This window comes from Haliotis cracherodii, unplaced genomic scaffold, assembly GCF_022045235.1.
Source record: "Haliotis cracherodii isolate W230 unplaced genomic scaffold, xgHalCrac1.p SCAF_10, whole genome shotgun sequence".
In the NCBI taxonomy this organism is placed as follows: domain Eukaryota; kingdom Metazoa; phylum Mollusca; class Gastropoda; order Lepetellida; family Haliotidae; genus Haliotis; species Haliotis cracherodii.
In genome coordinates this window covers 40,044,361-40,072,347 of record NW_027266265.1, presented here as the reverse complement: position 1 = coordinate 40,072,347, position 27,987 = coordinate 40,044,361, and the positions used below count along the sequence as shown (strand labels likewise).

General features: G+C 41.3%; 1 protein-coding gene across 1 annotated transcript; it reads left to right on the top strand.

Annotated features, from left to right (window-relative positions):
* Positions 1–1,066: 1,066 nt before the first annotated feature.
* Positions 1,067–27,245, top strand: LOC139454376 (FACT complex subunit SPT16-like). Its single transcript, XM_071236040.1, has 25 exons — positions 1,067–1,172; positions 2,662–2,760; positions 2,893–3,057; positions 4,871–4,930; positions 5,354–5,446; positions 6,668–6,814; positions 8,271–8,422; positions 8,836–9,008; positions 10,576–10,740; positions 11,462–11,574; positions 14,799–14,963; positions 15,299–15,414; positions 16,787–16,869; positions 17,303–17,373; positions 17,904–18,028; positions 19,197–19,332; positions 19,598–19,724; positions 20,796–20,914; positions 21,437–21,562; positions 22,515–22,703; positions 23,722–23,891; positions 24,435–24,564; positions 24,844–24,970; positions 25,406–25,477; positions 26,344–27,245. The coding sequence occupies exons 1-25, from the start codon at positions 1,107–1,109 to the stop codon at positions 26,568–26,570; spliced, it is 3,216 nt and encodes a 1,071-aa protein (XP_071092141.1). The 5' UTR covers positions 1,067–1,106; the 3' UTR covers positions 26,571–27,245.
* The last annotated feature ends 742 nt before the right edge of the window (positions 27,246–27,987 follow it).

The following is a 27,987-nucleotide window of genomic DNA, read 5'->3' as shown; positions in this document are numbered from 1 at the left end:
TGTGGTTTCAAGACACATATTTGGAAATACAAAATGATGTGTGAATCAGATACTATTACTTGTACTCATATTCTAAATATCTCTATCTCCATTGTCAATTTTAAAGAACAATCACTTGAATATAACTCTAGAATCTGACACATATACATAACGTTTCATTTTAATTGATTAAAAAAATTGTCACAATCGTACGAAGGTATGGTGCAGTTTTCGCAGGGTACTGCGGTGGCATTTTAACTTGATAGAGGTGCCGTTTTTGTTTGGTATCCAGCTAAAAGTTGAACCCTAAACTGCTTTAGAGGGAAGAAGGGGATTATGCATCACTAATGACTATTCCTGGAACAGGAGTGCAGCAGTGTCCCCTTGGTAAATCATAAACTAGCTCATCACTGTGTGGTTTCACATAACATGAACTTTGTACTAAAGACACCATCAACTAGATTCTAGTACATTTCCCAACGCACCATCTCTGTATCCGCCCATGCTCAGTATGATCGTTAGGCAATTGTTTACAATGAAATCCTGTCTACATGGTCATCGTTAAGACCACAAACCCTATCTCAGGCAAAATGGCAGTCTATATTTATTTCCAGTATCATCTTATAATTAGTAGTCAATGTTTGAAAAACACCTTCATAAGATATATCCTGAGAACCCCATGCAAACCTGCTCTTATTAATTCTTACAGCAACAAAAAAGTGGTGTTGGGCGAAATGTCCTACTTTTGAGTGGGGAATTGTGGATAAATGTATGGTCCCCGTCAGCCTGAAATACACGCCTGACTATAAAGCAGTGCCTTTATGCCAACTGTATTAATCACACTTTTAAAAACGATGTCAACCCATGGTGTATTAAATAAAAAATACATTTGTATTCCTAAATATGAGCAGACATAAATGATTTTCATCACACCTCCTTCGCTATCACTGCCACACACACCGCCATGATGTTTACGGAAACAGAACTTCAGCCAATTGGAACAGGCGTATTGGATGTTACACGAAATATAAACCAATCAACACCAGCTTAACAAATCAGCACCGGAAGCACCTTTTCTCCCGCCGTCTTGAAATATCCGCCATATCAGTGAAGGCAACATCTTCGTGATGTCTTTGCGTGTGGATAAAGACGCCTTTTTCAGGCGAATGAAGAGGATTTATACCTCTTGGGCCGTAAGTTATTAATCAGACATAATGTTATGTTTTTTGTGTGGTAAATTATATCTCTTTATGCCCAAAATGTTTCCAAAGCCAATGAAACACGTGATTTTTTCCCCTTCGTAAACAAAAAATATCAAAGTAGTGGTCCATATCAATGTCATGCTCTTTAGAATGTTTAAAAGTGATGCCACAAATATTTACTATTCTTAGCTAGTTTGAACTGGTATTGAATCTGAATGTTAGTGACAGATATTGGTCGAGATATGAAATTAATTGCACAAATATACATTAGTGTAAAGTAAAATGACGCCAAGCATGAATTCCGTCTTTTTGCGCACTTCAGTTTAATGCTACATTCATGACATTGTCACAATTGAACCCGTAGCATGTTCTATTGGTTGGATACCGTATGATTATTATTGTTCAATTGAACCTCAAATAAACATAGATCTATTCATTTCACTTATAAATGCCTGTTCAAGGACTTGATAGATATCAGACACTGGTTTGCCTGGCCCAGACTCAATAACTCACAGGTAGTGGAATATTGCTGACAGCGGCATAAAACAAACACTACATTCATATGCCCAAACACTTCCTCCATATTGTGAGTGGGCTTAAATAAATGTCCTGACAGCAACTTCAGGTACCCATGGTAACAGAGTTGTAAAGTGCCACATGTGAATCTAACTTATTAACTCTATTTAATTGTGGCATTCATTAGTGGTGGTGGATACACCAGTGCATCACCATTTTCTACTTCCTGATACAAGTATGGATCACACACTTTGCAAACAATATTGTTTCTTACCCTAAATGTTTGCTTTAATAACTGTTCACCAAACAATCACTGATTAGTATTGAAAACATAAATAATTTTATCAATTGTGCCGTAATTGACACTGTCAACTGTAAATTGTCAGTGTGCCAGGTATTTAGCCATCCTAAAAGATGGCAAACACACCTCATATAAGAGCACATGCAAGTATCATGATGCGTATCAGAGCATGAGAAAGGCATTGTGATCCGAATCAGACAGTTGGAGTTTTGACCCAACCCTGTGAATCTAACATATTAACTCTGTTTAACTGGGACATTCATTGACTTCTAGATCTATTAGTATGTATAAGGCTGCACAAAATTTTAATTGGAGCAAGCATCAAACAAAATAGTTTTGAACTTTGAGCAACTTCAAAAAGACTTGCTGTGACCTTGCTAACTGTCAATTTGCCCCAAACATGTACCCGACTATAGTGCGTCACAGCAGTCTTTGGTTTAACATGGTTTTCAGTAGAAGTTAGCGTTATTTAGTGTTACTATACATACTATTGTTACCTTAGCTTACTTGACCAATCAGAAGTTTACCAGATTTGGGCTTCAGACAAGTGGCTAAAGTCAGAGACTGGTTCTTATTCTTTTTCCCAGTTGAGATGTTATGTATTGTCAAATTTTGTCATCATTACTGTGGAAGAACCCTTTTAAGGCTTTTGTTTCATTACAGCAATCGTCTGGAGATGACAGCTTGGCGAAGATAGATGCAATTGTAACAGCAGTAGGCGTGGATGAAGATGTTGTCTACTCCAAGTCTACAGCTCTCCAGGTACAAACATCCACTGTATACATTTCCTTAAATCTGCATTCATTCTGTTGTCCACTGCTGAATGAATATTGCCACTGACTAGTATCCTAGTTGTAGACTACGTGAATGATTAGGATGGATCTGTTGTTGCAGACATGGCTGTTCGGATATGAGTTGACAGACACCGTGATTGTGTTCTGTGAGAGTGGAATCTACATCCTGGCAAGTAAGAAGAAGATTGACTTCCTGCGTCAACTGGAAAGTGCCAAGGAGAATGACCAGGGTGTACCACCGATCAAACTTCTCACCAGAGACAAGGTGAGTTTGTGGTCATCTTGCTTCACATGACATAGTGCTGTCCTGGCTGTGGTAACTTATCCCTGTGCTGCTCCCTATGAACAATTTTGAGATTGACTTGTTGCTACATAAAGCTACATGTGGTCCAATAGTTTTTTTCTAATAAATTCCTGATTCGGAACATACTGCGCTAAGAACCCTGCCATAATATACATGAATCGCAATCCCACAAAAACTATCAACATGATTCGCTTCCTGAAACACTTGCCTTCAAATATGTGTACTTTTATTTTTGATCATGCAACTTTCTGTGTACTTATTGGATTGTAATCAGCGAGAGGCTTCTGAATTTTTTCAGCAGTGGTGGATGAAAATCTTTTACCAGTCCAGTTTACAACTCAATAAGTAAATACATTGTTGCAAAATCTAAAATATAAGTAATTTTTACTTGAAGGCAAGTCTCTTAGGAAGTGAATCATGTTGCATTTGTCATTAGATCATGATGCATGCACTTTGCTGAAGCTTATATAGTGTGATGCAGATTTGGATCAGGGATCAGGAGAATACTTTTGGACAATCTATAACTGTAGTGACAAGGGAACATCAAAATCGTTTACAGGGATCAGCACAGAGATATGGTTTACCGCAGCCAAGTCAGCTAGACTGACCACCTGATCCCTCTAGCATGGGTTGTTGAAGACCAGTTCTAACCTGGATCTCCACTGGGATGAGGTGAAGTACATGCAGATAGAGTATATGCGTGTACATTTATTTAAGAACAGGATCTGATGGTATGATATTTAGCTCACCTGACCAAAAGTCAAAGAAATATATTGGTGTGGCTTAAACAACGATATATATGTATACTATGGAAAAAAGGAATGGGATGTTTTGTTTTTAGGTGAAACTACACGAAAATACACCAAAGTCTTACAATGAAAGTACATGTAAGTGATTATGTGGCAAGAACATTTCCGAAGAAACAAAGCTCCCTGACAGTCACAGGACAATACTGTTGGGACAACATCATTGCACCACTTGTGGTGCCAGTTGCAACTCGTTGGGTAACATTCCATCTTTCAAGATGATAATGCACATGCCAGGGTTGTGACTTGATTCTTCCAACAGCAAAGCATCCATGTCAAGCCATGGCCATCACTCACTCCTGACCCTCCCCCATTGAACACGTCTGGGACGTCATTGGTAGACATGTACATCAATGTCAAAACCACCCACCCCTCTCAATGAAGTCGGTGTTGCTTTCACTGATGAGTTGTGGAACACCATGAGTCAAGCTGACATTGGTTGACTCCTCAGAAACATACTACGAAGAATTTTTGCATGTCTAGCCAACGGGTGGTTTTACGCGATGTTAGTGACGCTGCCTGGAAAATGCAAATTTTGAATTTGACCCCTGACCTCTTCGACGACCACCATCTCATCATGCTCATCACACCAAGCATTAGAATCCATTAGGTCTGGTTGCCTACTCCCCAGTAGATATGATCATATCATTTCCATTTGCCAGTATCATAAAGATCTGAAGATATATGTCTTGATCGTTCCCCTATCCTCAGGTTGTGGAGTAGCCTAGTGGTTAAAGTGTTCGCTCGTCATGGCGAAGACCCGGGTTCCAATCCCCACATGGCTACAATGTGTTAAGCCCATTTCTGGTGTCCCCGTCATGATATTACTGGAATATTGCTAAATGCGGCATAAAACCTCTCTCACTCCCCCTATCCCCTACTTTTTGGGCACAGTATTATCATTTATTTGTAACACTGAGAGTGACCTGTAGTCATGGTAACACTGATTATCTGTTTTTGTTTTTCAGGCAGACAAGGACAAAGCTAATTTTGCTAAACTGACATCATCCATCACCGACAGTAGAAAGGTACATTTACCCTTTATAGCTATGATGAAATACTCATATAAATGATACATAATGTCGTGACTGTATTGTCTATAGCCACGCTATGCAATAACTGAAATACTGAAGCGTGGCACTCAACCTGCCCCTTAATAAGGAGATATCTCTTTGAAAAGGAAGGTTGTACTTTTGAGAAATGGGCGGTCGGGTAGCCTAGTGGTTAAAGCGTTCACTCGTCACGCCGAAGACCCAGGTTCGATTCCCGACATGTGTACAATGTGTGAGGCCCATATCTGGTGACCCCTGCCGTGATATTGCTGGAATATTGCTAAAAGCGGCGTAAAACCATACTCACTCACTCACTTTTGAGAAATGTGAGTATTTTGTGGAGGTACAATCCTGAGAAAGTTTTTAAACTGTAATGTGTTGACTTGTGTTATCTGTCAGGGCAAGATAGTAGGAGAGTTCAGCAAGGACAAGTTCCCTGGGGACTTCATGAACGACTGGAGGGCAGCCCTCAAGTCAGCAGGCTTCGAGAAGGTGCGTACATTTAGAGTCTGTGACTTTTAAAATGGTCTAGAATGAAATGTGGGCAATAGTCAACATGGATTATATGGATAGATATGGTTTGTGTGATGTTACTGGACCACATGGAGTGTTTTGACTTTGGCCGGGTAGGGAATACCTATTCCATTATGTTATTGGCTCTTGATGTTTCATATTAAGAATTAGCTTTGATGCATTATTTGCGTGAGAGTCGTGTTATAGTGAATATGGAAATAAATTACATGTGTTCTGTGACATGTCTTTTTTCTTTAGTGAATTGTTATTATTCGTTACCTCGGGGTTTTTTTAATATCGAAACCAGGAATACTAGTATGTAATACATTTTGGGAACAGTTACCTAGCAATAACAAGCAATGCAAGAGATGGTTCCTCTGACAAGTTGTTACCTAGTTTATATGTTGCAAAAATATGAGATGCAGTCTTAGTTTATACATGCAGAAACTTGACTATAATGTGGTTTAAATCACTATCAGAATGAAAAATGAGAATGAATCTCCATGAAATGTGAACTAATTTACACTATAATTGTCTGTGATTGTGAAATGGGTGGAAAAGTTACCTGTGATCCATGAAAAGGGGGTTTGAGTTACCTGTGATCCGTGAAAAGGGGGTTTGAGTTACCTTTGATATGTGAAAAGGGGGTCTGAGTTACCTGTGAATAGTTGGCAGAAGCTTTCCCCACCCTCACTTTAGCCACTATTCTGAACTTACCTTCCCTGTGGGGATTCCAGCTTTCAATAGGTACCCAGCACCCTATGCTGGTCGTAAGAGACGCCCCAATGTTTTGGTGTGGTAATACTTACTATGCTTGCCGTAAAAGGTGACTGCTTGTTGTAAGCATCCCGAGGCAAGAGAGTTAACTGACTATAAAAGTCCAGTTTCCACCCTTGCCGAACTAGGCTGGTATTATGGAGTTAGATTTTGACTCGACTAACAAGTCTACGCACAGTCCAATTTTTATTCATTGCATTTACCTTGATTAATATATGATAACAAAGCCTTAAAGTTGGTTTACTACTATTGCAATACTATATAACAATAGTTGGCAAGTATCTAAATACTATTACAATAGTGTGGGGTACTTTTGTAATGCAATCAGAACAGTGAAAGTGGCCCCAATAGTCCCCTGTAAAAGCTGTATTCCATCGCTCAGTTGTTGGCCTTCCATATATTGCTTCGTCCTCTCCACTCCAGTCGGACATCAGCATGCCAATGGCGTACATTATGGCTCCAAAGGAGGAGTCGGAGCAGAAGACGATCCAGAAGGCATGTCAAGTCACGTGCGATGTGTTCCAGAAGTACCTCAAGGAAAACATCATGGAGATCATCGATGCTGAGAAGGTAAAAAACGCTCATTTTGTGACAAGATGTGCTTCAGTGGTCGCGAGCCGTGTCACTTTTAGTGTTAGGAATTGGTTGTACAGTCATGATTTATGATTGGGTCGGTGTAACTAATCTATCGTCAAAATTAATCGGATATCATCATCTGGTTTATCTGTCTCTATTTCTTTTCTGGATCATTACTTGAAAACTGTGAAATATATTTCATCCAAACTTGGTACATGTACTTACCAGGGGCTGAAGTGGTGCCTTTTACTATTTAGGAATTAGATTTCATTGTTCCCCGTTTCCATGGATACAAAGTTAGACTTAGCTGAAACAGAGGTACATGTCATATCCGGAGCAAAACTAAAAAACTATTCAAGATTTTTCAATCAAACTTAGTACATGTATTAATCAGGATAAAGCTTGTGTCTATTTTAGAATTATTATACCCCCGTTTACGAAGTAAATCGGGGGTATATAGCGTTCCGTACGGCCCATAACTTTTTAACCATGCACCCTAGCTTCACCAAACTTGCTACACACATTTACCCCAATGAGTACTTGTGCCTTTTGCTAGTTTGAAGTTGGTTATTTTTTTATTTTTTCCGTTTCCATGGAAACATGGCGAAACATAAATTTTGGGTAGTTTTTGTAAGATCCATGTTTACAATATTATGTATCCTAGCTTCAGCAAACTTGCTACATTAATCACTATGATTGTTTTTTATCTTTTATAAGATTCTGAGAGTTTTCTCTTTTGCTGTTTTTCTCAAGTTGCTGCATGATGAAATTACAAATTTTGATGACTGGTTTTGTATAGCTCATGGGGTTACAAAGGAAAGGGCATATATCTTGACACTCTCCTACCCAGAGTTCCATGAGGCCGGCAGCCAGCCAGCATAGTACCTCTGCCACTGGCCAGCGCCATGTGACGATTTGTCACATCTTTCACAGTCCATTCAAGATATTGAATATGCTTTTCATCCGTTTCATGTATGACAAGTCAACACATTTTCATAAACAAACGTCAAAGAATGGTTACGGTTTATTAAGAAAGTATCCTAATACGTGAAAATCCATTTGTTTTTGCGTAGTTATTCTTTGTTTACATTGGTTGTAAGGCTCCACATGCTGTCATCGAAGCCCAACAGAGAGCTGGCGATACGGTCTTTTTGATGCATAAATATATATTGTCATGCAACTCACTGTCACAGTTGTAGTAGCATATCTATATAATTATGCAAAACAATATGTTAAGCGACCCCAAATACTTGCATTAGTCCATTCTATATTGATTTCTGAAAAAGCGCGTTTGTTTACAAATAAGAGAAAAATACGGTCACGTGATATGCAAATTAGCCTGTGGCAGTGGTGTTATGCTGAGTCACCACTGCGCCGGAGTTCGGTTTCTTGACTCCTTCGCTGGAAATACTTTCACAGGTTGAATGTATGAAAACATTATTGTCCACAGAAAGTGAAACACTCCAAGTTGGCTGATGGCGTGGAGCAGGCTCTCCAGAACAAGAAGTATGTGACGGGGGCGGACACCTCCCAGCTGGACATGTGTTACCCTGCCATCATCCAGAGCGGGGGGAAGTACTCCCTCAAGTTCAGCACCGTCAGGTACGCCCAGCCATGTACACCATACATGGACATCACCTGGAGACCGCACTCCCAGCATTGAGGCCCTTGTGGCCAAGTCATTTATCGTGTTGCTATTCACTGCAGAATTGCATACTTTAGGCTCGTGAGAAATCTATAGCCGTGGTTTCAAATCCCAGGGTTGCTCTGATATTTTAGGTTTGTCAGCACCATTCCTTTGCTGGTGGGTTTCACCAATGTAACATCTAAGATCTGCGAAACTTCAGACTTTATTGCACATGATACTGATGTGCTGCCTTGTTACCGATATACACGTCAAAGCAGCATTATTTTAAAATTAAACCCAACTCACTCATTATTTTGAAATATAATCTTTTGAATTTTTTAGCCAATTGGTTTGGGAATTGAGATGGTCTTTTGCCCTTGCCTTTCAGTGATGACAGTCCTGTTCACTTTGGCACTATTGTCTGCTGTTTGGGAGCACGCTACAAGTCATACTGTTCCAACATCTGCCGCACACTCCTTGTGGACCCTACAGACGAGATGCAGAAAAACTATGACTTTCTTCTGAAGGTGCAGGACGAGATCCTTGGCAAACTCCAACATGGTGAGGGAGATACCATGTTATAGTGGCGGCAAGATGTGTGATTTACGCGAGATGCTATGTCGTAAGAAGTGAGAAAATGTTTATGTAGAATATGTGTTCGTGCTCAGGTTGTGAGTAATTATTCTTTCATTTAATGCGGGGGGTAAAGTTGTTGCCTGTCCATCTGTCAGGCCGTCCATCTGTTCATACTCATTTCATTTCCGGAGCACAACTCAAAAACCATTCAATATTTTGCAACAAAGCTTGGCAGATATATCAAACAGACCCTGAAGTGGTGCCATTTTCTATGATAATGCAAGATAAGTATACAAATGTAAAAAATATTTAGATTTTACTAATGAAATTCTTTTGGTATTTTTATTTTGTCTTGATTTCTATGGATTTTTTTTTTACTTAGTCTCAAAAGGGAGTGGTTAATAGTCTCAAAAGGGAGTTGTTAATTTCGTTTCCGGAGCACTATTTGAAAACCATGAGGACTCTTCATCCAAGCCTGGTGCATGTATAAACCAAGGGTTGGAAGTGGTGCCTTTTGGTATTCATGGAATTTTAGAAATTAATTTTTTTCTGTTTCCAGAGGAACAAGATTGATATGACTCTGTTTATAGTGGTGTGTTTGTCCGTTTGTCTCTAAAAGTAGTAGGTTCTCTTTCATGATACTGTGCACACACAAAGACCAGGTTGTCAACTGGTGCCTTTTGCTATTTAGGGATTTTTAGAATTTTTATATATTTGATATAGAAACGGGCTCCATCAGTCCGTCACGGAGCATAACTCATAAACTGTTCAATATTTTTTGCAGGTCTGTCAGGTACATGCTGAACTGGTGCCTTTTGCTATTTAGAAATTTTAGAAATTTTTATTTTTTACGTTTCCATGGCAACAAGATGGACTTAGGTTCTGTGAGGGTAGGGTTTGTTTCCGGAGCATAACTCATAAACCGTTCAATATTTTTTCATCAAACTTTGCAGGTCTGTCAGGTAAATGCTGAACTGGTGCCTTTTGCTATTTAGAAATTTTAGAAATTTTTATTTTTTACGTTTCCATGGCAACAAGATGGACTTAGGTTCTGTGAGGGTAGGGTTCGTTTCCGGAGCATAACGCATAAACCGTGGATGGACTTAGGTTCCAAACTCATCTTTTTTTTACAATTTCCATGACAAGTTCCACCTCAGTTAAAAAAATTTAAGGTTTGTTTAGATTTAATTATGTCATAAATTCTGCAACAGGGGCGGGGGATATAGCCACGATAGTGGCAAACCCTTGTTTAAGTTTGACATTAACTCTGTTCACATTGGTGTGTACAGAACATAGAAATTCAAAGTTCCTAATTCCAATTCCAAGGTATTGTTTGATAGCTCAATAACTACTCTTGTATACGGACAGGCACTTCCGATAGAAACTCTCATCAAGTTGGACTTACTGTAACAGTCAGATGATCTGTTCTTTCGAAATTGTGGGGGGAAATTTGTCATCTTCTGAAGACTCTTGTTTCAAGATTGTCTTGAGTGAAATATGTTCTTTATATCCCAAGGTGAAATAGTTGTTGCATGATTCATTCTTCCTTCAGGTACAAAACTGAATGAGGTTTATGAAGCAGTGATGAAGCTGGTCAAGTCCGAGAAACCCAACCTGATGGAGAAGATGACCAAGACTTTCGGCTTTGCGATGGGTATCGAGTTCAGGGAGGGCTCCTTGCTCATCTCACCGAAGACCAATTCTCCTGCCAAGAAGGGTAGGGACAGTTATACTGTTTGAAAACCCTTATCTGGGGGGGGGTGGGGGGGGGGCACGGGTGGCCCAGTTGGCTAAGGTGCCGCAATTCGCTGTACAGAGTTGCGTCCCTTGGGCACGCCAGAAACCTATGATTGTGGGTTCAAATCCCGGTTCGCCCCGATTATGTTTCTAGGTTTGTCAGCACCATACCCGTGCTCGTGGGTTTCACCGAAATGGTAAACGTCTGAGACCTGCATCACTTCGGGCTTTCCTCCCACATTAAGCTGACACGCCGTGATATAACTGGAATACTGTTAAAAGCGGCGTTAAACCCAACTCACTCACTCACTCACTCACCTTATCTGGGGAAAGAGAGACTTTTTGAGCTGTGAAGGGTTGTCATTCAGAGAAACATTTCTAGTACTTGCTAATACTGAGAATCGTAGATACAAACTGATAGTTTGAAAACAGATTGCTGGTTATATAGGAATTACATTTAAGCTAGTGTATCGACTGTAGGCACCTGAGGGGCAAGTCTGGTCTAGTGGTTAAAGGATTCGCTCGTCATGCCGAAGACCCGGGTTCAATTTCTACCTACCGGAATACTGTTAATCCCTCACTCGGTTTGAGAAAACTTCATCATTTAATAGATGTATGAAGATCTCAATCTATTAGTCATGGCCTTGCAGTCAATATCATACATTTGAACTCGCATTGACTGCAACAATCTGTCGCTTCAGGAATGGTGTTCAACGTGAATGTTGGTTTTTCTGGTCTGACGAACAAGGAAGGCAAAGACGACCACTCTAGGACATACGCCCTGTTCATCGGGGACACAGTCCTTGTCAATGAGGTGGGTAGAACGTTGTAGACACACACCCTGTTTATCAGGGACACAGTCCTTGTCAATGAGGTGGGTAGAACGTTGTAGACATACACCCTGTTTATCAGGGACACAGTCCTTGTCAATGAGGTGGGTAGAACGTTGTAGACACACACCCTGTTTATCAGGGACACAGTCCTAGTCAATGAGGTGGGTAGAACGTTGTAGACATACACCCTGTTTATCAGGGACACAGTCCTTGTCAATGAGGTGGGTGTAATATTCTAGGACATACGCCACAGTCCTCTTGAGTGAGGTGTGTGTTACATTCTAGGATATATTAGCCGTGATATAACTAGAATACTGTTCAAAGCGGCGTTAAATCCAACTCACTCACTTACTCTAGTATAAGAAGATCCGGGTTAGAATAGGCCTTCAGCAACCCATGCTTGCTGTAAAAGGTGAAATGCTAGTCGTAAGAGGCAACTAACGGGACTGGGTGCTCAGACTCGCTGACTTGGTTTGATGCATGTCATCGTATCCAAATTGCGTGGATCGATGCTCATGATGTCATGAGAACACAGAACTGTTTATCGGGGACACAGTCCTAGTCAATGAGGTGGGTAGAACGTTGTAGACATACACCCTGTTTATCGGGGACACAGTCCTAGTGAATGAGGTGGGTGGAACATTGTAGACATACACCCTGTTTATCAGGAACACAGTGCTAGTGAATGAGGTGGGTAGAACATTGTAGACATACGCCCTGTTTATCAGGAACACAGTCCTAGTGAATGAGGTGGGTAGAACGTTGTAGACATACACCCTGTTTATCAGGAACACAGTCCTAGTGAATGAGGTGGGTAGAACGTTGTAGACATACACCCTGTTTATCGGGGACACAGTCCTAGTGAATGAGGTGGGTGGAACATTGTAGACATACACCCTGTTTATCAGGAACACAGTCCTAGTGAATGAGGTGGGTAGAACGTTGTAGACACACACCCTGTTTATCAGGAACACAGTCCTAGTGAATGAGGTGGGTAGAACGTTGTAGACATACACCCTGTTTATCGGGGACACAGTCCTAGTGAATGAGGTGGGTGGAACATTGTAGACATACACCCTGTTTATCAGGAACACAGTCCTAGTGAATGAGGTGGGTGGAACGTTGTAGACACACACCCTGTTTATCAGGAACACAGTCCTAGTGAATGAGGTGGGTAGAACGTTGTAGACACACACCCTGTTTATCAGGAACACAGTCCTAGTCAATGAGGTGGGTGGAACATTGTAGACACACACCCTGTTTATCAGGGACACAGTCCTATTGAATGAGGTGGGTAGAACGTTGTAGACATACACCCTGTTTATCAGGAACACAGTCCTAGTGAATGAGGTGGGTAGAACATTGTAGACATACACCCTGTTTATCAGGAACACAGTCCTAGTGAATGAGGTGGGTAGAACGTTGTAGACATACACCCGGTTTATCAGGAACACAGTCCTAGTGAATGAGGTGGGTGGAACATTGTAGACATACACCCTGTTTATCAGGAACACAGTCCTAGTGAATGAGGTGGGTGGAACGTTGTAGACACACACCCTGTTTATCAGGAACAGTCCTAGTGAATGAGGTGGGTAGAACGTTGTAGACATACACCCTGTTTATCAGGAACACAGTCCTAGTGAATGAGGTGGGTAGAACGTTGTAGACATACACCCGGTTTATCAGGAACACAGTCCTAGTGAATGAGGTGGGTGGAACATTGTAGACATACACCCTGTTTATCAGGAACACAGTCCTAGTGAATGAGGTGGGTGGAACGTTGTAGACACACACCCTGTTTATCAGGAACAGTCCTAGTGAATGAGGTGGGTAGAACGTTGTAGACATACACCCTGTTTATCAGGAACACAGTCCTAGTGAATGAGGTGGGTAGAACGTTGTAGACATACACCCTGTTTATCAGGGACACAGTCCTAGTCAATGAGGTGGGTAGAACGTTGTAGACACACACCCTGTTTATCAGGAACACAGTCCTAGTGAATGAGGTGGGTAGAACGTTGTAGACACACACCCTGTTTATCAGGAACACAGTCCTAGTCAATGAGGTGGGTGGAACATTGTAGACACACACCCTGTTTATCAGGGACACAGTCCTATTGAATGAGGTGGGTAGAACGTTGTAGACATACACCCTGTTTATCAGGAACACAGTCCTAGTGAATGAGGTGGGTAGAACATTGTAGACATACACCCTGTTTATCAGGAACACAGTCCTAGTGAATGAGGTGGGTAGAACGTTGTAGACATACACCCGGTTTATCAGGAACACAGTCCTAGTGAATGAGGTGGGTGGAACATTGTAGACATACACCCTGTTTATCAGGAACACAGTCCTAGTGAATGAGGTGGGTGGAACGTTGTAGACACACACCCTGTTTATCAGGAACAGTCCTAGTGAATGAGGTGGGTAGAACGTTGTAGACATACACCCTGTTTATCAGGAACACAGTCCTAGTGAATGAGGTGGGTAGAACGTTGTAGACATACACCCTGTTTATCGGGGACACAGTCCTAGTGAATGAGGTGGGTGGAACATTGTAGACATACACCCTGTTTATCAGGAACACAGTCCTAGTGAATGAGGTGGGTGGAACGTTGTAGACACACACCCTGTTTATCAGGAACACAGTCCTAGTGAATGAGGTGGGTAGAACGTTGTAGACACACACCCTGTTTATCAGGAACACAGTCCTAGTCAATGAGGTGGGTGGAACATTGTAGACATACACCCTGTTTATCAGGGACACAGTCCTAGTGAATGAGGTGGGTAGAACGTTGTAGACATACACCCTGTTTATCAGGAACACAGTCCTAGTCAATGAGGTCGGTAGAACGTTGTAGACATACACCCTGTTTATCAGGAACACAGTCCTAGTGAATGAGGTGGGTAGAACGTTGTAGACACACACCCTGTTTATCAGGAACACAGTCCTAGTGAATGAGGTGGGTAGAACGTTGTAGACATACACCCTGTTTATCAGGAACACAGTCCTAGTGAATGAGGTGGGTAGAATGTTGTAGACACACACCCTGTTTATCAGGAACAAAGTTCTAGTCAATGAGGTGGGTGGAATTATTGTGAGGTCGTGAAAATTATATGTCCTGATAAGTTGTTTAACACATGTTGAGCAGGTAATATAAATACAATGACTGATGTCAACTTTACACAATGTTGCTTTCACAGAATTCCTCTGCCACGGTTCTGACCAGTGTCAAGAAGCGTATCAAACACATCGGTATCTTCCTCAAGGACGAAGAAGAGGAGGAGGAGGAAGAAGAGGAAGAGGTTAAGGAGGAGGAAGTGCTTGGCCGTGGTCGGCGTTCAGCTGTGCTCGAGAGCAGAACCAGGGTAAGTGCTCATAAAACAGTCCCAGGTGAATTTCAGAGTGAAAGTATCAAAATTCTGCAGCTAAAATTACAAATTCAAAAAGTAAAGATATTAATCTCAGTGTAAACAGTTTATGCAGTCATGATGCCCAAATCCGTGGTTTTTCTACAGTTCTGCTGCAAGTTCCATTTTCTGAAAATATTTCCAAAATCGTGGAGTTGCAGAAATCCCTGACTGATAAAGGTTAAGCAGAAACAGGAGATCATATGGACAAAATAGTCTTTCTGGGATTGTTCAATGTGTTCAGGTGTGAAGCAATATTCAGACATGCTGTAAGCGTAAGTAAATGTTTCCAGACGGACGTGTCTTCGGAGGACAAGCGGCTGAAACACCAGAGGGAGCTGGCCACCAGGTTGAACGAGGAGGCCAAGGAACGACTGAAGGGAATGAAATCCGATTCAGGGGAGAAAAAGTGAGTAGTGCAGTTGAAAGAAACTCTTCCAGACCACACAGCTGCCTTCTCTATTTGGCAATAATAATAAACACTGAGTGCCACTGTCAAAAGGTTACAGTTAGCACCTTATACTATGGTCAGTGGGGCGGTCGGGTAGCCTAGTGGTTAAAGCGTTCATTTGCCCATCAGGCCGAAGACCTGGGTTCGATTCCCAACATGGGTACAATATGTGAAGCCCATTTCTGGTGTCCCCCGCCGTGATATTGCTGGAATATTGCTAAAAGCGGCGTTAAACTATTATTATCACTCACTATTATGGTCAGTTGGGTAATCAGAACCACACTATAATATTTCATCTTATCCTGACTCATGCTTATTGCTTATCTCTACTCATCCGGAAAGGTAGTAGAAACTTCCTGAACTGTGTTCCTGGAGAACCGAGAAAACGCACACCTAGAACCATTAAAACACAACACTGCTTAAAGCAGCGTTAAACCTTACTCACTCACCACCACCACCACCACCCATGGGGCTCATTAAACAGATCACAATCTGAATCATGCATCGGTGGATCCCACCACCATTCGTGGGATTCAAGCAATTAGTATCCGAGTCCAGATAAGGTCACATGTTGCCAATGTGGCTGCGCAGCTGAGGGGTGCATTTGTGTGAGATGTTTTTCTCTGATCAAGGGAACACAGCGAAGGAGTTTTCACTACCTTTTGGAATGAGATGAGATAAGCAATCAGTATGAGACAGGATAATGATATTTTTACCCTTAAAACACCCTGTCCCAGACTGGCAATCTACTTGAAAGACTGATCGGTAAAGGTTGTGATGGAGGAAGCTGTATGGTATACCGTATTCGACGTAATAAGCGCCCAGGGCGCTCTCAAAATTAGAAAAAGGGGGCTCTTATTAGAATATTATTTTAGTGAAAAAAAACACAGTTGAAAGATAAATTTCGTGGTTTATGCTGACAGCCTGAAGTGTTAATGTACAACAGATATATTTTTCCAGAATTTAATTGCCCATTATTAAGGGTGCATATAACACACGAGTGAGTATTATACGCGAATAAATAAGTCTTGTGTACATTCATCAATCGGAAGGGCTGCTAATTGGGATTGTTCACTGGCCAATATATTAGCAACTGTCGAGTGGGCGCTTATTAGAGCGGAGCGCTTATTACGTCGAATACAGTACTCTTAGTTTACCAGTTCATCTACAGCTGCTCTCTGCTGCATGTTTGTGACACATCTATGACACATCTTTGACACATCTACTTGCCTGCTGGTCCAAGACTAGCACCTTCTACTTGTTTCATAACCTACTTGTCTGAAATGAGCTGTGGACTAGTTCTCGTAACTCATGTTTTCCACTACTGTAGAGTGCGCAAGTCTAATGTCTCCTATAAGAGCTTCAACCATTTCCCTCAAGAATCAGAAGTTCGTGATCTCAAGATATATGTTGGTAAGTAAATAGAACTATAAACACATGCAGATCACTGAAATGGTAAATAAACCTAATTCCTGCAAAAACGAAACCTGTTTAACATCATTGCCATAAATCCTGTAATTTTGACTGTCATTACACTATAAAAAAAATCAGATTTTCAACAGAAGTCTTTTCACTCTCCACTATCCATAAGAAGTTATGCAAGTAATAGTATCTTGCTACCAGGCCTCTTGGGCATGCGTAAGGTTGGGAAACTCACTTCTTTCGAACTTCAGTTCAATCAAGATGCAGACAATTGGAGGTGGCGGGTTTACTCCTGATGTTATAGGGGTAGTATTCTCAGTATTATGAACAATCATATCTATTGTTTGATTGACTTGAATACCCTTATAACATTGAAGGTGCCGCTTGCAACAGATACACGTTCATGATCATCTCTTTCTTACAGACAAGCGATATGAAACAATCATCCTCCCAATATTTGGCAGCCCCGTACCTTTCCATATCTCCACAATCAAGGTGAGTGTTTCGCTGGTGCCACACTTCAACACTCACTCACTCATGGAGTCCAAGCAAGCTGCAGATAGCATTCCTATGAATATTGTTCCTTTGGAAATATCAAAATTATTAGTTTCAGTGTGACATGGTGATTGACTGTGTGGAAATCAATGATCGTGTGTAGGTCAATGATTGTATATAGATTATTGATTGTATGTAGGTCAATGTTTGTATGTAGGTCAATGATTGTATGTAGGCCAATATTAGTAGGTAGGTCAATGATTGTATGTAGGTCAATGATTGTGTGTAGGATTATTGATTGTATGTAGGTCAGTGATTGTATATAGATTATTGTAATGGTCATTGTGTAAAGAACAAATATCGTGTAAATATTGTGTAATATAACAGTTTCTTATGTTGAATGTGTGTAGATGATACATTGCGAGAAGATAGAGGATAGAGTTTAGGACTGTTTTAATGCAGGAGGGATTGTGTATACAGTGATTGTGTTTAGGAAAATGATTATGACACCAGCCTGTTTGTGTGTACAGAATATATCGTCATCTGTGGAAGGAGATTACACGTACCTGCGAGTCAACTTCTTCCACCCTGGAGCTACCCTGGGAAAGAATGAGAATGCCTTCCAGCAGCCTGACGCCAACTTCCTGAAAGAAATGTAATGTTACTGACCAGATCTCAACATTGTCAGAATGTCATTTTAGTGATTTTTGTTGTTTAACGCCGCACTCAGCAATAGTCCAGCTATATGACAGTGGTCTGTAAATAATTGAGTCTGGACCAGACAATCCCGTGATTGCCATCATGGACGTTGAGCTATGCAATTGGGATACGATGACATCAACCAAGTCAGAGAGCCTGAGCATCCAATCCCGTCTCTTACAACAAGCATGCGTTGCTGAGGACCAATTCTAACCCGGAATCTTCACGGGACCATTTTGTTAATGACTTGATTACATTCACGCTGTCAGTACCAAGCTTTAAGCATTTTGGTGTTTTTTATCTCATGTTCCATTGATAACTTCAGCGTCAAGTGTGCTTTTGAGAATATCTGCCATAGTTACTGACATTACCAAGATGTAATATGCTGATGTTACCAGGGTGGACAGATGTTTGATTCATATTCAGAAACTATTGTTACTATCCACTCTTGACTATTCACAGGTTCCTTGTACATCAGAGCTCCAGATAAGCTGCGTATCTGCGTAAAATATGCATCAGAAATGCAGAAATATGCAGTAAAATAAAATCCAAGCATATCAAATATGCAACAAACATTACAGATACGCTACAAAAATAAAACTTGTATATATCATCAAAATATTTTGAAGTAACCCTGCGTATTCGATTAGCAAATCAGCAACTTATTTTGAAATTATAAACGGGCATTCCGTCAACCTTGCCAAACTCCACGATGACAGTTACATCATGATCATTTGCCATCACACTTTCTTGTGGAAGTATCGTGGCATTTTTGAGTCCTATAAAGCTCTCGAACCCACACGAAAACAGTTTGCAGGGACTAGATGAATTGTGTTTTTAAATATTTAACTTAAATACCCACATCTGTAAAAACTAGTAGGTAACAGAAATTTGAATACCCAGATAGAATTACTGATACCCAATGATTTTAAAATGCATGGGTAAAATACCCACGACCCCAGAATCTTATCTGGAGCTCTGTACATCTTCAGTGTTCCACACTTCCGATGTATGACTGTGTGACTCTCTCCTACATGCAGGCTGTTTAAACTAACATTCTGTTGTTGTTGTTAAGCAGTGATCCAGGTCACATACTGTTTTACCCATGTTTCGGAATGTTCCAGTACATATCGTAGCTCCAACACCAAAGAACCTGGAGAGATCTCCGCACCCTCGTCCAATCTCAACACGGCGTTCCGTCTCATCAAGGAGGTCCAGAAGAAGTTTAAGACGAGAGAGGCAGAGGAGAGAGAAAAGGAGGTGAGTGCCAGTAGAGGTGGCTCTGGATAGATATCTTACTACGGAGTTATGTCCCTTACATAAGCTCTATGCTCTAAAACAGACACTGTGATATAACTGGAATACTGTTAAAAGCGGCGTTAAATCCAACTCACTCACTCAACTAAATCAGTAGATGTTTGCAGACTGCGTCACTATGTTGCTTCTTTCTACACTGTGTCATGACTAAACAAACCAGTGGACCAATCGGTGATAGCTTATGGTGAATGTTTTTGTTTGTTTCCAGGGCATTGTAAAACAAGACACCTTGGTGGTGAATCCCAATCGAGGAAATGCAAAGTTAAAGGATCTCTACATCAAACCAAACATCGTCTCTAAGAGAATTTCTGGCACCCTGGAGGCTCACACAAATGGTGAGACATTAGTAAAGACGTGCTACTGATTCACAAATTTGTATAGCTTGACCTGACCAGTAACAGATAGTTTGCACCCAAAGTGGTGGTCTGTGACTGAAATACCGTTGAAAATGGTATATTTTCTACTTATCCTTCATTACTCCTTAATGCATCTACTGCTTACCGTACGACAATACAGGACAGCACCTAGCAATGGTCTTGGGTGAAGAGAAAAGTTGTTTCGCTCTCGGATCCCTTTTTTTATATGGACCATCACTGCTAAGGAGTAATGCAGGATAAGTATACAAATGTAAAAATTATTTAGATTGTACTAATAATCCTGACTTAAAGGATAACGACTTCTGGTTCACTGTATTTAACAGCATTTCGATGTAGATTCTTACACTGTTATCATGCATTCCAACTAAATCCATTGAAACAGAAGTTGTTATCGATAAAGCTGTATGTTTTCTTATCCCTATCTCTTCTGTTGTGTTCTGGGGGCACGGGTGGCCCAGTCGTCTAAGGCGCCGCAATTCACTGTGCAGAGTTGCGTCCCTTGGCCACGCCAGAAACCTATGATTGTGGGTTCGATTATGTTTCTAGGTTTGTCAGCACCATACCCGTGCTCGTGGGCTTCACCGAAGAGGTAAACGTCTGAGACCTGCACCACTTCAGGCTTTCCTCCCACATTAAGCTGACACGCCGCGATATGACTGGAATACTGTTAAAAGCTGCGTTAAACCCAACTCACTCACTCTGATGTGTTCTACTGAATTGATAATGTCTCTGATACGCCATTTCTTGCTTCTCTTTCCAATCTGGGGGCACAATATTATGCGCAGAAAAATAATTACACCGTACCCTGTTTAATATTTTTTTTATCAGTTTTATTCAGTTCAAATTTTTGTACCAAAATTGAAACATTGAGAACTGGTTCAGAAATATGGCCCTCAAATGCTACCCGTTAATACACACTACTGTCTTTGGATTTAACTTGTCCTCAGTACAATTTAGTAGTCTTGGGATTAGAGGCTAAGAGTGAATTTTGAAGGCTCTTGATTGTTTATTGGGTTAACTGTGTACCAGGTTTCCGCTTCACGTCGGTGCGAGGGGACAAGGTGGACATCCTCTACAACAACATCAAGCACGCATTCTTCCAGCCCTGTGACGGGGAGATGATCATCCTGCTGCATTTCCACCTCAAGGTCACTGTCTTAATGAACACAGCATGTCTAGCTTGTCTTGAGACCTGTTTGGACTGGGTTAGAAAAGGTCTTCAACAACCCATGCTTGCTGTAAGAGGCGACTTTGCTTATTGTAAGAGGCGACTAATGGGATCATGTGGTCAGGCTCGCTGACTTGGTTGACGCATGTCATCGTATCCCAATTGCGTGGATCAATGCTTATGATATCAATCACTGGATTGTCTGGCCCATATTCAATTATTTACAGACCGCCATCATATAACTGGAATATTGCTGAGTGCGGTGTTAAACAACAAACAAACATTCACCAATTTACTCAGCCTTTGTCTGTGGTTTATTCAGAAAATGATGCCTGATGTCAATATTTTATTAAATATTCTTTACAAGCTCTAAACTCTGATTGGTCAAAGAAACGATTAGTCTATTTTCCCACTTTGTCAACCAGTTAATTAAACATCATTCCAGTTAAATATTGACAGCTTTTTGTACTGATTTGTGACTTTTGTGTGATCACTTCAACAGCACGCCATCTTGTTCGGGAAGAAGAAGCACATCGATGTTGCGTTTTACACAGAGGTTGGAGAGATCACAACAGACTTGGGAAAACACCAGCACATGCATGACCGAGATGATCTCCATGCGGAACAGGTGATATTTTTATTGGCCGAATTATTTCTCACTCAATCCTAGCGTTTAACGCGTTCGCTTGTCACGCCGAATACCCAGGTTGATTCCCCACATGAGGACAATATGTGAGGCCCGTTTCTGGTCTCTCCTGCCGTGATATTGCTGGAATATTGCTAAAAGCGGCATAAAACCTCTCAGTCCACAGGATATGGATATATGTGAGTAGGTGACGGCTTTTGTAGACCATTCCCAGCTGATATTCTGCTTATATTCATTACGTCGTCAGGACGTGGCCAATAGTGTTACTTTGACAAATCTAAAAGTAGTTATCAATGTGATCCAAGCATATCCTCTGTTATTGAAGGGGGGCGGTCGGGTAGCCCAGTGGTTAAAGCGTTCGCTCGTCAAGCCGAAGACCCGTGTTCGATTCCCGACATGGGTTCAATGTGTGAAGCCCATTTGAGGTGTCCCCCGCCGTGATATTACTGGAATATTGCTAAAAGCGGCGTAAAACCTCACTCACTCACTCACTGTTATTGAAGGTTGGTAGAGTAGCCTGGTGAAAGTGTTAGCTCCTCACGTTGAAGGTCTGGGTTCGATTCCCTACATTGGGAGCCATGTGTAAAACTATATTCACTGTTATAGATGTTGAGTATATACCATCCATGTGGTGTTTACCCTACCCCTGGGTTTATTTAAGTAGTAGGGGCAGTCAGGTCGTCCAGTGGTTAAAGCGTTCGCTCGTCACGCAGAAGATCTGGGTTCGATTCCCGACATGGGTACGTGTGAAGCCCATTTCTGGTGTCCCCCGCCGTGATATTGCTGGAATATTTCTAAAAGTGGCTTAGAACCAAACTCCCTCTCTCATTTGAGTGGTAAATATTTACTGTCTGCATCGCTTGGCCTTTCTTCTCACATTAAGCTGATATAAATGAAACCCACCTGTTTCTCACTTGTTGACTTGACATTGCAGGCGGAGAGAGAACTGAGACAGAGACTCAAGTCAGCCTTCAAGAGTTTCTGTGAAAAGGTGGAGACGATCACGAAACAGGAAGTCGAGTTTGACACACCCTTCCGAGAACTTGGATACCATGGCGCCCCCTTCAGGAGTACAGTTTTACTACAACCCACCAGTGGTTGCCTTGTCAACCTGACGGAATGGGTGAGTCAGAGTTTTAATGGGATTCCAAATTAAGTGACCTAGCTGGCAAAATGGGAAAATTCATTGTTCAAAATTATTATTAAATTTTTTCAAGTTCTTTTTTTCCTAATTTCAGAGGTATTTCAACATTGCATTTTAACATAACATTCAATGAAATAATGTTAAACTGAGCTTTAAAGCCCCTTCCTTTATTGGTATTATTGTCTGTGAATTACAAATCACCTTACAAAGCTAGACTAACATCTAGTCTCTGAAATGAAAATATCATACAGATATCAAACAGTTGTTCAATTATCTTAATAACAATATAATGAAAGGCATCCCAGAGACTCTCTTCATTTTCAGATACTGCTGTAATCTAGACTTGCCAAACATTATAGACTTGCATGGGCTGTATTTGATATATATTTGTATCAGGCTCTGTAAGGATAGACTACTTACAAAGTCATAACATTAGTTACAACTATAACAGCATAGATTGGGAAATGTTTAATTCTAATAGGGGAAATTTTGCTAACATTTGTTGCAGATTTGGGTCTAGCAAACTCTGAGCAGGTCTAGATGAATGGAGAATGTTTCAGACTGATGCTTCTAACATTGTAGATGGCTCCTGGACTGTGTTTAAAATGAAGCTGTGCACTAGGGTCCTTAATTTCAGCTCCTATAGTATTTGGATCTGGGAAATCTTTAACTTTTGGCATTCGGGTTATGAGAACGACATCTTGATTTCCTTTCTAAAATTTGAACACTGGCTGTAGTGTATGGGATGGTCAGACTCAGTGACTTGGCTGAATGCTTGTCATCTTTCCCTGATGGAGTGGATTGTTGCTTAGAATATTGATCACTGGTTTGTCTGGTCCAGACCATGTGTTACAAACTGCTGTCATGTACCTGGGATATTGCCGAGAGCGATATTCAACAACAAAGAAAAAACTTTGACCTGCTTTCCTCTTACTTCCTACTTACACCCCATGAATACCATTCCAAGCAGCCACCTCACTGCCTGTTTCTGTTTCAGCCTCCATTTGTGGTGACACTAGAGGAGGTGGAGCTGGTGCACTTTGAGCGAGTCTCTTTCCAGTTGAAGAACTTCGACATGGTGTTCGTGTTCAAGGACTACAGTCGCAAGGCTTCCATGATCAACTCCATCCCCATGAACATGCTCGACCACGTCAAGGAGTGGCTCAAGTGAGGACCAGAACCACACCTGGATAGGGCTTAAAAAATAAAAGAATTGGTTCTCAGGCAATGGCTTTTGAAAATATAGTGTGAGCGGTGGTGTTTTTTGTTGTTCAAACTGGTATGTAACAACAACAAAAAAGTTTGTGTACAATCAACCTGGGAAAGGGCCTCCCTACATAAATGAATTCCTTGATGAGTAAAATACTGGAATACAGTATTTGACTACCGTTGGACTTGGAATATTTAAGGGTTTTGTTTTTGTTTTTCAAAAATGGAAATAAGAATGAAACATGTGGTGAACTTTATGATGATGGGGCAGTGCCTGAGAACCAAGACTATTATTAATTTTTTTGCCTAGGATATTTTTTTATTCTTAATCCTACAATGAAAGCTGAAATTCTTCAAACAAATCTCTCGATCAATGCAGAAAAATTTGACTACAAGAGAGGAAAGTTTGCTGAAGTCTAGAATGCACAATTTCATTTGGTAATCGAAATCTGTGAACGCCAGACTATACATGAGATAATCCTGTGTCGACATTGTCTGCAGTTCCTGTGATATCTGCTACACTGAGGGTGTTCAGAGTTTGAACTGGGGAAAGATCATGAAGACAATCACCGACGACCCGGAGGGATTCTTTGATAATGGTGGCTGGAGCTTCTTGGGACCAGACAGTGATGTGAGTTCTTCTGTATTTTATCATTCCCCCAAACTGCTTGTTGTAAGTGTCAACTATATAGGATCATTTAGTAAGCTAGAGCGCTTGTCACTGAATAGTTGTTAGTTATCTAGACTTGACTCTTTACAGTCTGCAGTGATATAGCTGGAATATTGCTCACTCACTCCCAATCTGGTTGATCTGACAACTTCTCCATCCTCAACACCAACCCATCATTGTTAACTGCCAAGTGTTCTTTGAGATGGGTGTGTTCTGATGTAGGTTGAATGTGTTGTGTAGGCTGAGGCAGACGATGATGACGATGATGAAGAAGATGAGCATTACCAGCCAAGTGGGAATGAGACTGAAGTTGAAAGCAGTGACGACTACAGCGAGGAGAGTGACTGGAGCGGGGAGGATGATACGGGTATGGCCTTCAAGTGTAGAGAACTCTGGGGGTGATGTTGGGAGCTCCAGATAATGGTGTAGGGAGCTCTAGGGGTGATGTTGGGAGCTCTAGGGGTGATGTAGGGAGCACCAGATGGTGGGGTAGGGAGCTCCTGGTGGTGGTGTAGGGTGCTCTAGGGGTGATGTTGGGAGCTCTAGAGGTGATGTAGGGAGCTCCAGATGGCGGTGTAGGGAGCTCTTAGGGTGATGTAGGGAGCTCTCGTTAAAAAGTGTCAACCACAAGCTGCTCTGGGGAGCTCTATTGGTACCTATGTAGAATGTAGGTAGCTCGCTATTTATCTGTGTCTGTTCTTTTTCTCTGTATAGCCATCTGTCTATTTAACAGTGGTATGCATAAGTACATATGTGTGTCTTGTATTTACATCTGTTACTTATATTACATCTCAAATTACAGAAGAGGAAGAACTGGGTTCCAGTGAGGAGAGTGGCAAAGACTGGGATGAACTTGAAGAAGAAGCCAGAAAAGGTAAGAGTCCACTTGTCAAAAAAGGCAGGAAGACAGCTAGAGTTTATGTTTTGCCATTCATTGCTGTGAACCACCTCTCATGCAGTGAATCGTTTGTCTGCTCGGAGTTGGGAAAGACAGTGGTACAATCCCCAAGCTGCGTCTCACCAAGAGACATTTAAAGATCTTGCTTGCTTTTACTCTCCATGGTGCTCATCATGTGTGAGTGAGTGAGTGAGTTGTGTTTAACGCCGCTTTTAACAGTATTCCAGTTTTATCGTGGCGTGTCAGCTTAATGTGGGAGGAAAGCCCGAAGTGATGCAGGTCTAAGACGTTTATCACTTCGGTGAAACCCACGAGCACGGGTTTGGTGCTGACAAACCTAGAAACATAATCAGGGCGAAGCGGGATTCGAACCCACAATCATAGGTTTCTGGCGTGTCCATGGGACGCAACTCTGCACAGCGAATCGCGGCGCCTTGGATGACTGGGCCACCCGTGCCCCCGCGCTCATCATGAAGGGAGGACGGGTCGGCTAGCAGTCTGTTAGATGTGTCCTAGTGGGGTATCCAAGTGATACGAGATCTACCTGTAACAGGCCTGCGGGCAGGTGCTTATCTTGAACCACAGTAAATTGTATCGTTTAACCTAAAATCTATACAGTATTTAGGCTTTCCTCCCAGATCAAGTTTGATATAACTAGAATACTGTTAAAAGCGGTGTTAATCCCAACACACTAATGATTTTGTGATCCTGTTCTCATTACAAATATAGCATATAGTTTGATGCTGTTGTCATTACCACTGAGACAGTGATAGTGTTCTCATCACAACTGATTTCCTTCATACTGTTCTCATCACAACTGACTCCTTATACTATTGTTTCAGCTGATGCTGGTATCGAGGAGGAGGTGGAACCCAGACACAGTCACCCTAGCAAGCACCGGGATAAGGACCGTGGACGAGATCGGGACCGAGGACGAGATCGGGACCGAGGTGGAAGGGATCGTCATCATAAGAGTAGCAGCAAGAGCAGTCACCGAGACGATGATAGGAAACGAAAACGGCAATCAAGTGACAGGGGTGATGACCAGAAGAGGAAGAAGAAGAGGTGAAGGATGAATGAGGATATCATCTCCAAGATGATTTGTTTTGTAATTAAAAGAGACGATTGACTGGGAGGTAAAGGATGATTGCTTCGACAGAGGGTCGTCTTTTGTAGTCAGAGGGCATAACCTAAACATGTCTATTATGTACTCCGTGACTGTTCTTGATCTTGTCCGTTACATAGTGTATTAAATCATGACAAATTGTGCTGTAGAAAAAAACATACTACAATGTGATTGTACATTTGAAGCTTACATGATTGATATTGAAAGGGGAGGATTACTGAAGAAATAGTTGAGGATTACTGAACTTCTCTCACCTTGATTACCTTCTAAATGTAAAAACTAGTATAATATTTTAAAGGACTTAAGACAACCAACCAATATCTACCAACTTGTATTAGACTTGATGTCAGCATTGCACATCATCGCATCAGTAGAATCACCCACACATCATAATAGCCTTCATTATCATTTTCTGCGTAGTGTTTCCGAGGACCACTTTTTATATGTTGTAAAGGTTTTACAGTTTTAGTGCTCAGATCAAAGTTCTGTGACCGGTGAAACAGGGCTGTAACGATACATTTTGTGTGACATAATATGTATCGCTCGTGTGATAGGACGTGCATCATTTGTGTGGTACGGCACGTATCATTTGCATGACATGTATGCCGATGTTAAAGGGGAAGTGTACACGCAAAAATCACTTTCTTTCTTTTTCTAAACAAAACGCAATTTTAGAATTAGTTAGTATCTGTGTTTGAAAATATACACTCATTTTTTTTCACAGTGAAAGTAGGAAGCTCACAATAGTGTGAAAGTGATATGCCGTTATGAGGCCTTCGTTTTACGAGCGAAATAGGCCTGAGTTATCCCCCTTAGATTATGACGTAATTGGTGCCAATTCAACTGGGTCCCTGTCTATTCTCAACGCAAAAGATATCAAGGACCAGTTTGCGGTAAAACAACATGGTCTACGACACACTCCGGCGCAGTGGTGACTCAGCATAACACAATTCTGGCTGGCATCTGAGATGCTAGAATCACAAAACTGTACCTACACCACGTGAAGCGGCTCTAACAAAGCATGATGACGTCATAATGTTTATCAATTGGCACCAATGACGTCATATTGCAAGGGACATAAGCCATGGTGTTTTTGTTATGGAAATAGAACACTTGGAAAATGTGAAAAATATAAATCGTTTTAGTGCAAAAAATATGTTAATTAAATATGATGTTTTTATATTTTTGTCTATGACACTTCTATGTTAACACTTTTAATGTGGAAAAAGTAAAAGAAAAAAAGGTTCATTTCCGTGTGAACTTGCCCTTTAAGGTTGTAGTACAATATTTGAAAACCCGATACTCGCCATGTTGGGAACTCCAAGACTATTGACCCAAACGAAACATTTAGTAAACTAAT

Excerpts from the sequence above, each read along its gene's own strand:
- LOC139454376 (XM_071236040.1), top strand. The coding sequence starts at position 1,107 with ATGTCTTTGCGTGTGGATAAAGACGCCTTTTTCAGGCGAATGAAGAGG. Across the intron at positions 2,761-2,892 it reads CCAAGTCTACAGCTCTCCAG|ACATGGCTGTTCGGATATGA; the intron begins GTACAAACATCC and ends CTGTTGTTGCAG. Across the intron at positions 10,741-11,461 it reads CAATTCTCCTGCCAAGAAGG|GAATGGTGTTCAACGTGAAT; the intron begins GTAGGGACAGTT and ends CTGTCGCTTCAG.